Below are 16501 nucleotides of genomic sequence, written 5' to 3' on the forward strand. Positions count from 1 at the left end.
TACATGCTGCTCATGGCATACATGCTGCTAGAGGTACTGGTATGTAGGGCGTACATGCTCATGGGAAGTACATGCTGCTCATGGCATACATGCTTCTAGAGGTACTGGTATGTAGGGCGTACATGCTCACGGTAAGTACATGCTGCTCATGAAGTACAGGATGCACGGGACATACGTGCTGCTCAGTGCGTAGAAGCTGTTCAGGGCGTACAAGCTGCTCAGGGCTTACAAGCTGTTCAGGGCGTACAAGCTGCTCAGGACGTACAAGCTGTTCAGGGCGTACAAGCTGTTCAGGGCGTACAAGCTGCTCAGGGCGTACAAGCTGCTCAGGGCGTACAAGCTGCTCAGGGCGTACAAGCTGTTCAGGGCATACAAGCTATTCAGGGCGTAGAAGCTGTTCAGGGCGTAGAAGCTGTTGAGGGCGTACAAGCTGCTCAGGGCGTACAAGCTGCTCAGGGCGTACAAGCTGCTCAGGGCGTACAAGCTGTTCAGGGCGTACAAGCTGCTCAGGGCGTAGAAGCTGCCCAGGGCGTAGAAGCTGTTCAGGGCGTACAAGCTGCTCAGGACGTAGAAGCTGTTCAGGGCGTAGAAGCTGTTCAGGGCATAGAAGCTGCTCAGGGCGTACAAGCTGCTCAGGGCGTACAAGCTGTTCAGGGCGTACAAGCTGCCCAGGGCGTACAAGCTGTTCAGGGCGTACAAGCTGCTCAGGGCGTACAAGCTGTTCAGAGCGTACAAGCTGCTCAGGGCGTACAAGCTGTTCAGGGCGCACAAGCTGCTCAGGGCGTACAAGCTGCTCAGTGCGTACAAGCTGCTCAGGGCGTACAAGCTGCTCAGGGCGTACAAGCTGCTCAGGGCGTAGAAGCTGTTCAGGGCGTAGAAGCTGTTCAGGGCGTACAAGCTGCTCAGGGCGTACAAGCTGCTCAGGGCGTACAAGCTGCTCAGGGCGTACAAGCTGTTCAGGGCGTACAAGCTGCCCAGGGCGTAGAAGCTGTTCAGGGCGTACAAGCTGCTCAGGGCGTACAAGCTGCTCGGGGCGTACAAGCTGCTCAGGGCGTACAAGCTGTTCAGGGCGTACAAGCTGCCCAGGGCGTAGAAGCTGTTCAGGGCGTACAAGCTGCTCAGGGCGTAGAAGCTGTTCAGGGCGTAGAAGCTGTTCAGGGCGTACAAGCTGCTCAGGGCGTGCAAGCTGCTCGGACGTACAAGGTTCGCTGGGTGTATGTGTTTCTCGGGACTCCTGCTTCGCGACGCTTACATATTGCAAAGTCACACATGCTTCGCCAGGCTTTACTATCGTAAATTACTTGATATTGTTCGCTGAGTAAGGTAATCTATGTGTTGTGTGTATGTATATGCGTATGTATATGTGTATTGTGTATGTATATGTGTATGTATATGTGTATGTATACGTGTATGTATATATGTGTATATGTGTATGTATATGTGTGTGTGTATATGTTTATGTATATATGTATGTATATGTGTATGAATATGCTTGTGTTGGTATAAATACAGATTTTGTGTCTGAGAGAATTCAAGTCGGTCGCAAGTAGATTTGAGTGAGTTGAGATTGTAACACCTTAAGGTCCTGTGGTTACATTGGTACTACACTCATATTGAAAGCCTATAGAAACTTGTGGCTAAAAATTAAAAAAAAACAACAATACATTCTTGTGTAATCTAAAGGACTACACTATCTATCTATCTATCTATCTATCTATCTATCTATCTATCTATCCATCTATCTATCTATCCATCTATCTATCTATCTATCTATCTATCTATCTATCTATCTATCTATCTACCTGTATCTATCTATCCATCTATCTATTTATCTACCTGTATCTATCTATCCATCTATCTATTTATCTATTTGTTAAGAGTAACAAAAAAACTAAAACAAATTAATTCCACTTATCTTATTCATGGCAAACCAGTAACACAGACTAAAAACGCAAAATACCTAGGTGTTATAATAAATGAAAAACTGTCATGGAACCCGCATATTGATGAAACTACAAAAAAATCAAACAAAGCATTAGAATTTATTAAAAGAAATTTCTATAAATCAAATAAGAACATAAAACTAAAATGTTATTTAACCTTGGTTAGGCCAATAATAGAATATGCATCCTCCGTTTGGGACCCCTCAACTCAAGAAAACATTAAAAAACTGGAACAGACACAAAATAGAGCAGTAAGATTCATAACAAACGAATATTCACATTTAACTAGAGTAACACCTTTAGTAAAATCACTAAATTTAGAAAGACTTCAGGACAGAAGGCTCAAAAGTAAAGTAGCAATCATACATAAAACACTGAACCATAATCTTCAAATACAAAAACAAAATTTAATAAAATACTCTGAAAGACACAAAGTCCCATATGCTAGGACAAATTTGTACAAACACTCCTTCTTCCCTAGTGCTATTAGAGCATGGAATGGGTTGCCTGAGCTAGCCAGGAAAACCAGTGACTTGGCTGAATTTAAGTCATTGGTTAACATGCATGACTAAATGCATGACGCGTAGGACGTAATCATCTTCTTTTTTGAAGTAACGTCTGTATCATATAAGATAAGATAAGATAAGATAAGATCTATCTATCTATCTATCTATCTATCTATCTATCTATCTATCTATCTATCTATCTACCTCTATCTATCTATGTTAAAATGTGATCGTCAACACCAGCACAGTCTAATTCATAACAATCAGTTCATAGAATAGTGTTATAAAGAATGCAGGGGCGTAGCTAGACATTAGCCATCGTTTGGGGGTCCGAATGGCTTGACCTCTTTGGCGGGGGGGGGGGGGGGGGGGCCTGCATTTTGCGTAATATTTAATATTTAATGTAAAAAAAAACAACTCATTTGAGGTGGAGGTCCGGGGGGTTTACAAATTCTCCACCTCCTCCCCCACATTAGCTACGCCACTGAAAGTATGTTAAAATATTATCTGAATGAATCAAAATCATATTTTGTTTGTGATGTTTTGATTTTAAAATTGTATTTCTAAGATCTAGTATCTCTCACTAGATGTGCCCGTTTCCCAAGCAGTGTCACTGTGTGAGGTTGGCAGGTTTGGTCCGAAATGTCAATATAAGTGCCACTGTGAACATGTCGATCAATGCTTACCAACTGGACACTGCCAAATGAATTGTATACCCGGTTGGTTTGGGCAAAAGTGTCAGTACGGTAGGTAGAATGACCGGGTGGTTTCTTGAGTGACAAAGAAACAAAACTTTTAATCTTTTTTATACCGATATAAAGTATATACTTTTATGATTTCTCCATACTGAAAGTAAAGTTCTTTATGGAAATTAATATAATCGATTTGAAAGTTATTTGCACTCCATTTGAATTAATTTGTCTGTCAACGATCAGATAAAAAAAAGTAAAATAGATAGATAGATAGTTAGATAGATAGATAGATAGATCAGTGGCGTCACTAGGGTGGCGTCACTACGCTGTACTACATCTAGTCTATACTTACCTTGTTATTTGATTTTTTAACAATAATAAAATGAGTGTCTATTAAATTTTAAAATTCTGTTGTTTATTACAAGCTATCTATTCTATGAGTTTGTCTAGTCAGGTGAAACTCTGCACTCATTCTTTATCTTTGGAATCAAAGACATTGCTATTACTATATAGTTCAACAAACAACAATGTAACCATAAATAAATTACAATGTTTTTTTTTCTGTATTTCAAACTTGAAAACTTACCATTGAGTATACTCTTAACCCCTAACCCTGACCCCTACCATTAACTTTATCAAAGTTAATGTCTGTAATGATCTCATTTTTAATAAAATACCGCTTTGCGAAAGTGTCTTTTTTTTTTTTTTGCTTAAGTTTCTTAATTTTAATTTTAAAAGTCCTTTTTCATATGACGCCTTGGAGAAGCAGATGAAAGATACAACAGAAGGATTTGTTAGATGATTTAGAGATATTTGTTAAGGTCTTAGTGGCATATGAATCATGCAATGTGAACTTTTATTTTCTTTAAGAATAACTTTTGCTGCCTTTAGATCTCCTCTCAGGCATGCTATTTCTGTTTGAGTGTTGCCTTTTTGAAAAATCATCACATACTCCAATATTTTGAAACTGACGTCTGCAATACTTCGTTGGTTGTTGAACTAAAGAATTTTTCGGTTGGATTGCTCCATAATTATTATCTGCTACATTAAAGATTGCTTCCAGTAGGAGTTGTAGCTCAAAAACGATTTCAAATAGTGAGTCCGGCATCGTGTGATTGCTCGCCTGACATTTTCTTGTTTTTTTCTTCTGAATCACAAATGCCTTTTTTATAACACTTTGCGCTAACGTGTTATGCTTTTGTTAAAGAAACGGTTTAATGGACCTCATTCACCAATCGTAAACAACATTTAGCCACGTGATAATATTGATAAAACAATGAAAAAAAACGTATCACGTGACAGCCTTTATGGATTGCGTATTTTGTATAGAAGATATAGAGAACCTTGTGGCTAAATGTTGTTTAGTTACGATTGGTGAATGAGGTCTATTAGTCACCAATAGTTTAAAGTTAGGACTACTCTTGCGTATCTTTCACCTTCTAGTACATCTCCTCTCCTCTCCCCTCAAAAAAAAAAATAAAGATAGGTAAAATTAAATATCTTAAGCTGAGCCACTAGTGGCAATAATTTCAAAACGAAAAACGTATTTCAATCATATAAAAAAATACTAGACAAAAAGCTAATTTCTGAAAAAGAATGTTGATGACATAGATTGAGTGACTGTATTGTACATCTATAGTTGAATGGCACTCCCATAGTGACGCCACTGAGATAGATAGATAGATAGATAGATAGATAGATACATACATACATACATACATACATGCATAGAATATCATTCCTTATTTCAGTCAATATGGTTACAAAGGCTGTAGTATTTACGCCTGTTCCAGAAATTGAGTCCCATGGAATTATAAAGGGCCACTTTCAAAGTTTCGTCTATACTTGGAGCTCTGAGTTTACATTGACTTTTGTCAGGTTAACATTCAACCAAAGTTTGACGGGTAAGTAGATCTTTGTTAACATTCAACCAAAGTTTGACGGGTAAGGAGATCTTTGTTAACATTCAACCAAAGTTTGACGGGTAAGTAGATCTTTGTTCGTTCTATGCCACAGAGTTGGAGAACATAAGCAACCTTTTAAGTATTGTGTGCCTGGCTTGGCGGCTGAGTGCTAAAGCGCTAGGTTTCCAAGCCGAGTTGTCAAGTTATTTCAGTTGGTTACGTTCTGAAGTGCAGTGCTTGCAGAGAGGCTAGATATAGTGGTGAACTGAGATTTCAAGTACATAGAGGTGGCCTGGTCGTACCATTTTATTTTTTGAAACATAAATCTTTATTTTTTTAATATTTTTTTTGTTATGTTTCGTTCGTTCTTTGAGCAGTAAAGATAATCACGTGGCAGCCCAAACTCCTTGCACGGTGAGTGAAGCAGGCGGGCTTCGAACTCTGGATTATCATTGCGACAGTCAGTAGCACATACCAGGCAGCCACCTTTGAACTATATGTGCGATCGTTGTAAGTAAAAAAGTAATGAACACCTTTCAGACCTTCAACAGGCAGATGATGTAAAGGTCACCTGTTTATGTGGCCTACGGTTAACGAGATTGTTATGTGGCCAGCACGACGACCAAATTCCTTAACCAGGATTCGAACCCCGGACCCCGGGTTGGAAACAAGCGCTTTACCGCTCAGCCACTGCGCCTCGGGAATCGTTGTAGCTTATTATTAAGTGTATGAAATAGTGTCAACATTTTTTTTACAGATAAAACATTAGCTGTAGGTGTTTACTTCACGCTTCAAAAGACCCCGTGGTTTGCCTGCCAAGGGCAAGACACCAGATACTACACTAATTACATTGATATCTTCTGCCAGCTGTCGCTCCCAATCGACGAAGTCAACATTACCATAGTTGGCGCGCAAGGCCTATTCATTCCTGATATTGGCATTAGCGAAGGTATTTTTTCATGTTTTTTTTAATGGGTAATTAGCATGTCTATGAATATTATTACGGATGGCTGCCTGGTCGTGCGGTTTGCGCGCTGGACTGTCGTTCAGATTTATCGACGGTCGAGGGTTCAAACCCTGCCCGCTCCCATCCCCCGTCGTCCTGCGGGAGGTTTGGACTAGGAAGTAAACTATCTTCAACTCTGAAGGAACATCCGAAACATGTAAAACATTTTTAAAAAATTTTATTAGGAGTCAACAGGTCTTTCAATGTAGTCGAAATCCCTGCATCAGGTAACTGTTTATTTCTATCAGTCGCATATTTCTGGAAAAATGTCATAGACGAAACTGTAGCTCTCGAACTTCGCAAGATGGCTGTAAGCTTTGTTTGTAAACATTGGGATCACTATGGCGACGCCCTGTCCGTTGTTCTTTCTCGTGGAAGCACAGTCATACACTCTGCTCGACAATACGCTGCTACATGAATACTCCCGGCAAATTAGCGGAGTATGCTACGCCTGGGCTAGGCTAGTTCTTCATTACCACTAGTTAGTTTCCTTGTTGAATTTAAATAAGTTTTACGTTATAGAGGGACAGTCCAATGAGTCATACATAATGCCATCTCTTTATTTTGCGTTATAATCGGAAGATCTTTGAAAATTTGAATCCGCGGTGTTAAAAATTGCATTAATACTATTCTGAAAACTTATAAAAAAAACAACATAGCTTATAAGCAATTTCAATATTTGGCACACCGGTTACCCCAAAAAGCTAGCTATTTTTAGCTTTTTCCGCCATGTATGAAACTCTCTGACCTCATTCAGTCGTAGCACATTTGTGTCATACCTCGTACAGGACTGTTATGTAGCTCTATAGACTTATTATGGAGAGACAATCACACAATGCAGGTGGCATATGCCCTGCCCTTTCTCATTTGGCTCCCTTTTCTTTCAGAGCTGAAGCCGATATACACAATAAGGGTTATACCATATTGATCAATATGTAGTATCAATACATACCTCTTGAAATTTTAGACTCTGCCCTTTGGTTGCCCTTTGGTTAAGATCGTCTTAAGAAGTTCTCAAGGTGTTAAAATGAGAAGACGGATTGTTATGTAAAGTTTATCTTAGCTGTTCAGGTGTTTCCTTTCATGCAACTAGTTGGTCCCGGGCTCATAGCCTGCCCTCTGCTATCCCCCTCTCGTGTTAATTTACTGTTTAAGTATTACCAAGAACCCTCGAGTTGCTTTACTGTTTAAGTTTATCAAGAACCCTCGCTTTAATTTACTGTTTTAGTATTACCAAAAACTCTCGTGTTACTTTACTGTTCAAGTATTACCAAGAACCCTCTTGATAATTTAATATTTAAGTATTATCAAGAACCCTTGTGCTCCTTTACTGTTTAAGTATTACCAAGAACACTCGTGTGGATTTACTGTTCAAGTATTACCAAGAACCCTCTTGTTCCTTTTCTGTTTAAATATTAGCAAGAACCATCATTTAATTTTGCTTATTTCAATGCACCAAGGAGTCCTCGTGTAGTTAACTATTTCAGTAGTATTAAAGGAATCTAGTGTTATTTAATGAACTGAATTTGAATAGTTGCTTTTGTTTTGTACTATAAAGAATTGAGTCTAATGAAGATGCATTTTCTTATAGTTTATATTGTATCCACCAGAGTGTCCAAAAGGTACCTACGGACAGTTCTGTATCTTACAGTGCCCCGCTCATTGCCGCGACCAAACGTGTCATCTACAAACTGGACATTGTGATACATGTAAGCCAGGGTACCAGGGTCCTTACTGTGACATAAGTAAGTTTATTTGGCTAACTTGGCAAGGTCTATGATACTAGGTTCATTACTGTAAAAATACGTATTTAGCTAGATAATGGTGTGTGCTTATTAATTCTATGACTTCATTCTAATGGCAAGGTCTTTGATTCCGAAGTTTAAAGATGACTGCAGTATTTTCACATGACTGCAGTATTTACATGACTGCAGTATTTACATGACTGCAGTTTTTCACATGACTGCAGTATTTCACGTGACCGCAGTATTTCACACGACTGCAGTATATCACACGAGAGCAGTATTTCACATGACTGCAGTATTTCACATGACTTCAGTATTTCACATGACTGCACTATTTCACATGACTGCAGTATATCACATGAGAGCAGTATTTCACATGACTTCAGTATTTCACATGACTGCAGTATTTCACATGACTGCAGTATATCACATGAGAGCAGTATTTCACATGACTGCAGTATATCACATGACTGTAGTATTTCACATGACTGCAGTATTTCACATGACTGCAGTATTTCACATGACTGTAGTATTTCACATGACTGCAGTATTTCACATGACTGCAGTATATCACATGACTGTAGTATTTCACATGACTGTAGTATTTCACATGACTGTAGTATTTCACATGACTGCAGTATTTCACATGAGAGCAGTATTTCACATGACTGCAGTATTTCACATGACTGTAGTATATCACATGAGAGCAGTATTTCACATGACTGTAGTATTTCACATGACTGTAGTATTTCACATGACTGTAGTATTTCACATGACTGTAGTATTTCACATGACTGTAGTATTTCACATGACTGTAGTATTTCACATGACTGTAGTATTTCACATGACTGCAGTATTTCACATGACTTCAGTATTTCACATGACTGTAGTATTTCACATGACTGTAGTATTTCACATGACTGCAGTATTTCACATGACTGCAGTATATCACATGACTGTAGTATTTCACATGACTGTAGTATTCCACATGACTGTAGTATTTCACATGACTGCAGTATTTCACATGACTGCAGTATATCACATGACTGTAGTATTTCACATGACTGTAGTATTTCACATGACTGTAGTATTTCACATGACTGCAGTATTTCACATGAGAGCAGTATTTCACATGACTGCAGTATTTCACATGACTGTAGTATATCACATGAGAGCAGTATTTCACATGACTGCAGTATATCACATGACTGTAGTATTTCACATGACTGTAGTATTTAACATGACTGTAGTATTTAACATGACTGTAGTATTTCACATGACTACAGTATTTCACATGACTACAGTATTTCACATGACTGTAGTATTTCACATGACTGTAGTATTTCACATGACTGCAGTATTTCACATGACTGTAGTATTTCACATGACTGTAGTATTTCACATGACTGTAGTATTTCACATGACTGCAGTATTTCACATGACTGTAGTATTTCACATGACTGCAGTATTTCACATGACTGTAGTATTTCACATGACTGCAGTATTTCACATGACTGTAGTATTTCACATGACTGCAGTATATCACATGACTGTAGTATTTCACATGACTGTAGTATTTCACATGACTGTAGTATTTCACATGACTGCAGTATATCACATGAGAGCAGTATTTCACATGACTGCAGTATTTCACATGACTGTAGTATTTCACATGACTTCAGTATTTCACATGACTGCAGTATATCACATGAGAGCAGTATTTCACATGACTGCAGTATATCACATAAGAGCAGTATTTCACATGACTGTAGTATTTCACATGACTGTAGTATTTCATATGACTGTAGTATTTCACATGACTGTAGTATTTCACATGACTGTAGTATTTCACATGACTGTAGTATTTCACATGACTGCAGTATATCACATGAGAGCTGTATTTCACATGACTTCAGTATTTCACATGACTGCAGTATTTCACATGACTGCAGTATTTCACATGACTGCAGTATATCACATGACTGTAGTATTTCACATGATTGTAGTATTTCACATGACTGTAGTATTTCAAATGACTGTAGTATTTCAAATGACTGTAGTATTTCACATGACTGTAGTATATCACATGAGAGCAGTATTTCACATGACTTCAGTATTTCACATGACTTCAGTATTTCACATGACTGCAGTATTTCACATGACTGCAGTATTTCACATGACTGCAGTATATCACATGACTGTAGTATTTCACATGACTGTAGTATTTCACATGACTGCAGTATTTCACATGACTTCAGTATTTCACATGACTGCAGTATTTCACATGACTGTAGTATTTCACATGACTGTAGTATTTCACATGACTGCAGTATTTCACATGACTGCAGTATTTCACATGACTGCAGTATTTCACATGACTGCAGTATTTCACATGACTGTAGTATGCCACATGACTGCAGTATTTCACATGACTGTAGTATGCCACATGACTGCAGTATTTCACATGACTGCAGTATATCACATGAATGCAGTATTTCACATAAGAGTAGTATGTCACATTACTGCGTAAACTCAAATTAGAACTGCATTATTTGTTCACATGTAATGCAGACAAATCCGCTGCCCACCGAGTGTCTATTTAAAGTCTTCTGTACATCTTCTGCATGTGTTCTCTATAAGGGCTTTTCTTAGGGCCTCACGTGTGTGCCGCGGCTTTAGCTAGATAATGGTGTGTGCTTATTAATTCTATTACTTCATTGAATTATTAAGTAAGAACTTTGTTTGATATATAAAATGGAAACATTTTTTTACAATATTGAGATATATTACTGAAAATGTGGAGTTCTTTTTTTTAAAGTAATTTTTATAAATTTTTATAATTTTTTATAAATTTCTTATTTGTTAGAATGTTTGCCAGCATTTTATGGTGAGAATTGTCTTCATAGATGTCGGGATAACTGTTTTAACAGAAGTTGTGATCCAATAACTGGCTTTTGTATCCAATGTAGGCCCGGGTCGTCTTTTAAAATGTGCCCGAGAGGTAAATCTATCTTCCTTTAAATTATTGTTTTATTTAATATCAGTAAAAAAAAAAGTGTATTTTCTTGAGCGTAGAGTTATGTATGAAATCTTTGTGAGTTTTTCTTTTAATTTATATGCCCATTTAAATCATGGGCATTTTTCAATAATGATGCGAAAGTCATTACAATTGAACAATAAACGCAAACAATGAACCATAGTATGATACACTTATCGACCCGCGGCGTAGCGTACGCCGATATTTTACAGGGCCGGCCCTAAGCCACTGCAACCATTGCGGCCGCAGTGGGCCCCGCACTTTCATAGGCCCCACGCTAATCCTAGGTGTAAATAATACAATTAAACAATTTTATAACTTATAACAAATTTCCCGCGGCCTACTGATTACCAGGAGTTCCTGGAAATCTCCTGAATAAAAATATACGAAAAAGTCCTGAAAAAAATCCGGAAATTATTAAAATCTTTTAATAACTCATAAAAATCTCCTGAAATATAAGCAAAATCGACATTTTGGGGTGTCATTCAATATGGAAAACACAAATCCTTCGCGCGATAACAAAAAAGAAAAAAAAAACAGCATTATACAATACCCGTATGAGTGGAATTAAGTGAAAGAAGTTTCTCGTGCCTCAAACTAATGAAGAATTACTTGAGGTCAACAATTCTCGGACATAGATTGAAACATTTGGTAATTCTTGCTGCTGAGCGTGATCTATGTAGGAAGCTGAATTTTGATGATATACTGTATGAATTCGATATTAGATAAGATAAAGGCTCGTTAAGTAATTCTATACGTAGTAAAGAATGAATAAAATGCAAAGACGAATTTATTTTCTAATACAAACTCTTAATTTTCACTTCACATTTGCACATTCAGTTTTGCATAGGGCCCCGCAACGGTTAAGTCCTGCCCTGCTATTTAGTGACGGGTAAATACAGAGAAGATTACTTTCCCTCACCGCCCCCTTTTCTTTTTTTTTCGCCGCAAAAGTTACGTGGGGTAACTCTAGTCCGACTTGCAGAAATGAAAGATGGTGTCAGGCATGCTTGGACCATGAAGAAAATTTCATACATAGATTAGTTCTTTGCTAGAAATCTAGAATAACGCTAAATAGTGGAGATATTGGAATTAGACAATCAACAAATGAAGATTGGGAGTTATTTTGAAATAAAGAGACCAAAAAAAAAAAACAATGTCAAAGATTACAACGAGAGTTTGTGTTATAACTCAAACTCAGAAATGGTCTCGACAGATTCAACCATGGATAAAAAATATTAAAGCCATATTTGTTTGGCTTAAAAATAGTAATGTTGCAAAAACAACAACGTAACAACATACATATTCATAGATTTTATGCTTTAATGTTCTCATATTTGAATTTCACATGCAACTTCTAGCAGTGAAATCCATCAGAAAGACAAACTAGCAATAGAAAAAAAAAAAAAGAATACTTTTCTAAAACAAATCTTATCTAAGGGACAGAACCACTAATTACTTCCATTTATCTGAGATTATAGGGTTTAGCTCCCTTTCTCTTACATCAAACAAAATTAATTAATCAGTATTAAATTAGTACATAATGATTAAATAACTGGTTAAGTTTTGGATTGATTTGTGTATAGTCATTGACAATGAACTATTACGGGAGAAAAAAACAACACCTGACCGTGTATCACGGTTGACCACACATAGTAACCGTGTCACAACAGTCACTTATCACTGCTTTCTTCCTTTGTGGCAGATTTAAAAAATGACGTCTCTGGATTTACATCTTTGTGAGAAAATACGTAGAATTGTTTGTAAAAATGTTTTAAATGTTTCGGATGTTCCTTCAGAGTTGAAGATGATTTACTTCCCAGCCCAAAACCTCCCGCAAGAGACGTTGGATGGCAGCGGTCTAGGCTTGGACCAGGACCATCGAAATACAGTCGAGTCAGCCATCCATCCATTTATGTGTGGTAGATTCATTATTTGAAATGAAAGAAAAACAATTAGACTTAAATGGAAAATGTCTATAATGTTGGTAATATTGTAAAATATTACATTTCAGTAACAGAAATTAATGAATCTGGCAAAGCTTGTCCAGCAAATTTTTATGGCGACGATTGTAAGCTCCGCTGTAGTCCTGAGTGTATGGTGAACAGTTCGTCCCCGTCAGACGTATGTCATCCTGTGACAGGGGCGTGTTTACACGGAGCGCCCTCTCTACACTCAGATGGGGCAACAGAGGGGGTTAGCAATAAAGGTTTGTACAAAGCATTTTTTCAACACATTAAATGTGTGTTGCTGCTAGGGCTCTAATGTTTTAGTCTGTTTTGTTTGTTTTACATGTTTGGGATGTTCCTTTAGAATTGAAGATAGTTTACTTCCTAGTCCAAACCTCCCGCAGGACGACGGGGGATGGGAGCGGGCAGGGTTTGAACCCGGGACCATCGATAAATCCAGACGACAGTCCAGCGCACAAACCGCACGACCAGGCAGCCATCCAATAGTCAATAGTCTCTCATCTTCTAACAAGCAAAATGAAAAAAAATCCTATTTATATATATAAAAAAAGCTTATCTAAGGGGAATAACTCCTCACTTACAACTGTATCATTCAGGAATGTAGAAGTCATTTCCCTATTTTGATATCAAACAAAATAATCGATTACTGATAATCAGTTGATTTGGTTGATTTTTTAATTGCTTCATATTTTGTTAGTTACAATAAATATACATTTGAATACTGAATGATTGGTTAAATTTCTTTTGAATTATGTATTGTCTTAACCAGTGTTCTACGGAAGCCTAGTATTCCGTGAGGCCTGAATCAGCTTCATCTTCCCCTATCTCTTAGTCTGTAGGACCGTTGGGTCACCACACAAGATTTGTTTGACCGTCTTTCTCCATTCCTCTGTTTTTTGCCTTGGATAGGATTTCTTTCAGTTACAAGCCCGTCGATTCCTTTATCTTGTCTTCCCTTCGCTTTTTCTGTCTGCTTCTTCTTTTTTTTTTCCTGGTACTGTTCCCTGAAGGAAGGTCTTTGCAAGCCCCGAAGACCTTGTAATATGGTGATAGAGTTTTCGTTTGTGTTTTTTTACAATAGTTAGCAGGCCATGGTGGGGTCCAATCGCTGCTTCTTATGATGTAGCATCTCGACTCCATTGCTAGGATCCTCCTCTCTAGCTCTGCAGTCAGCATCCAAGATTCACAAGCATATAAAAATGTGGCCACAGCCAGGAAGCGCATCAGTCTGATTTTGGTGTCGAGGGCCTAAGCCTTTGTCGTTTCATATTATTTTAAGTTTTGCTTGTGCTGCTATGGATTGTGCAATTCGGGCCAGTAGTTCGGGTTTGGTTTCTTCATCTGAGACGATAGCTCCGAGGTATTGAAAACTACTGACACTTGTCAGCTATTCAGTTTTAATGCTGATGCCCCTTTTAATGCCCTGTTGGCTATTGGTCATTTTTTTGGGCATATATTTGCATGCCATATGTATGTAAAAGTAAATTCCACTAACTAGTGGAATAATTAACTAGTAGGACACCACGTGAATAAATGTCTCTAAAAAAATAAGCAAAGTGTTCGCTAGATACTCAAAATGTTCGAAGTGTTCCATTAGGAAGACAGTCTGGGAAACACGGGTCTAAGTCAATAAATAATTGTGTAAACATTAAACTTGGTCCGAGAATAGGTGTGGAACAAATAGCCTTTTCAAACGTTTTACCAGACAAGAGTGTGTTGATATAAGCTTTGTAGAAAAAAAAACAACCTGGGTTGATTTCCAGATTCCTGTTCTCATAAAGGCCCTTCAATGGCACAACATTTTAAGATCTTAGATTAAATCAGTTAGGTGTGTCGATATTATCAAATTCATTTCATGTCAATTTATTCATTTTATGTCAAACTAATTTATGACAAACAATTTCACGTAGTTTGTTAATCACGTAGTTCCATATTTTTCCTAGACAGTCTTTTAAATTTCACAAAAATATTTATTTAAAATATGCTGAAATAACTTAGATGACTTTACATTTGACTGGAAATATTTGTTTCTCACATCCAGGACTATGGATTGGCGTTGCATGTGCTGTCGCCCTCCTAACAGTGGTAGTGGGTCTGCTCTGCTTCTTTAAACTGAAAAATATCAACAATCTGATGTCCATAATATTTCAACGAAAAGATAGAGACACCAAGGAGTCTGTATATGGTGAACAGGAAGAACATAATGTCTAAATAGCAGAGGTGTAGATGAAGTCATACAATTTCCCACATTGTGTTTATATTTATAAGTTGATTGTTATGTTGTTGCTCCAGACAGTTAATTCAGTTAGTTTCATAATAATTCCAGATTTCGAAATTTCAGTAACTTTCAAATCGCAAAACGAATTAAAAGTTCTAAATATAACTTCATCACTGCTTGGTGTGTTTGTTGTGGTTTTTATTAAAAAGCTTATCTAAACTCATTTTGTCTGTTATAAAGGGATTCGGAATCCAGCTTAAATTTGGCACAATTATCCCTTATATCTGACAACACAAGAATAAAAAAAATACCATTTAGTTAATTAACTATCAGTACAAGGGAAAGATTGAAGTGGAGGTTACAGCTGAATTAGTCCCCTTTATAGGTCGCTGCTTTAAAATGTTTCAAACAAACAATACATAACTATACAACACCTGGTCAGCAGAGTAGTTAGAATGTCGTCTTGAGGAGGCTTGAGTCAAGAGCTCGAATTCAGGTTGTACGTATGTACGTGTTGGAACAGCTGATGGTGAAATAAGTGTTCTCAATTGTTTGTATAACTTAGCTCTAGTAGTCCAGTGTCCAATAGTTGTCATCTAAGAGTGGAACATTCTCCCGCGAGTGATATAAACTGGTTAAGCCTGTCTTTTCGGTTGTTAGATATAATTAGTGTTTATTTGGCATTGATTTGCATACCATATACTGCGGAAATCGTGCGCATAACTAAGTCAGCTAGTTCTTCTTCTATCCCTGCTAGACCATCTATGTCGTCCGCGAAGCGCATGCTAGTCATTCTTCTTCCTCCAATGCTTACAGAACCTTCATAGCCCTTGAGAGCATCTTTCATTATCCTTTCAAAGAAGATAAATGCAAATTGTAGGGGGCATTGTCTCATTCAAAATGTGGTTTTAAAACCAGTCTTCAGTGTTGTTAAAAGTTGGTCACTGAACACTAATTGTCAAAGTTCTTGTCTTTTTACTATACGTATGTGTATTTCAATGCTAACTACCAAATGTCACCAAGTCATGAAGATAACAGCGACAACAAATATGAAGACAGAATGAAGATTCAGAATAGCGATTCACGGACATATCACTTTTTTATTGAACATATGAATAGAATAGCTACAGTTCTGGCTAATGAAGTTTCCAGTATCAATTAATATATAATAATAATAGCTCAAAATGTTTTACATGTTTCGGATGTTCCTTCAGAGTTGAAGATAGTTTACTTCCTAGTCCAAACCTCCCGCAGGACGACGGGGGATGGGAGCGGGCAGGGTTTGAACCCTCAACCGTCGATAAATCCGAACGACAGTCCAGCGCGCAAACCGCACGACCAGGCAGCTCAATATCCAATACACTGAATAATAGCTACACAAAATACTTAGAGTCTATATATCAACTCTATAACTAAAATCCAACCGTCCTGGACTAGGAACAAAAACCACACTGTTTTACTATGAGTTACATTCCACTCC

General features: G+C 37.7%; 1 protein-coding gene across 1 annotated transcript; it reads left to right on the forward strand.

Annotated features, from left to right (window-relative positions):
• Positions 1-1295: 1295 nt before the first annotated feature.
• On the forward strand, positions 1296-12223 carry LOC129926345 (scavenger receptor class F member 2-like; the record flags this gene model as incomplete). The annotated part of the gene is made up of 7 exons (XM_056029678.1): positions 1296-1317; positions 2913-2939; positions 4935-5045; positions 5803-5994; positions 7662-7796; positions 10663-10797; positions 12195-12223. Coding segments are annotated over 7 exons (651 nt in total), but the record flags the coding sequence as incomplete, so codon positions are not given.
• Between the last annotated feature and the right edge of the window lie 4278 nt (positions 12224-16501).

This window comes from Biomphalaria glabrata, chromosome 5, assembly GCF_947242115.1.
Source record: "Biomphalaria glabrata chromosome 5, xgBioGlab47.1, whole genome shotgun sequence".
NCBI lineage: Eukaryota > Metazoa > Mollusca > Gastropoda > Planorbidae > Biomphalaria > Biomphalaria glabrata.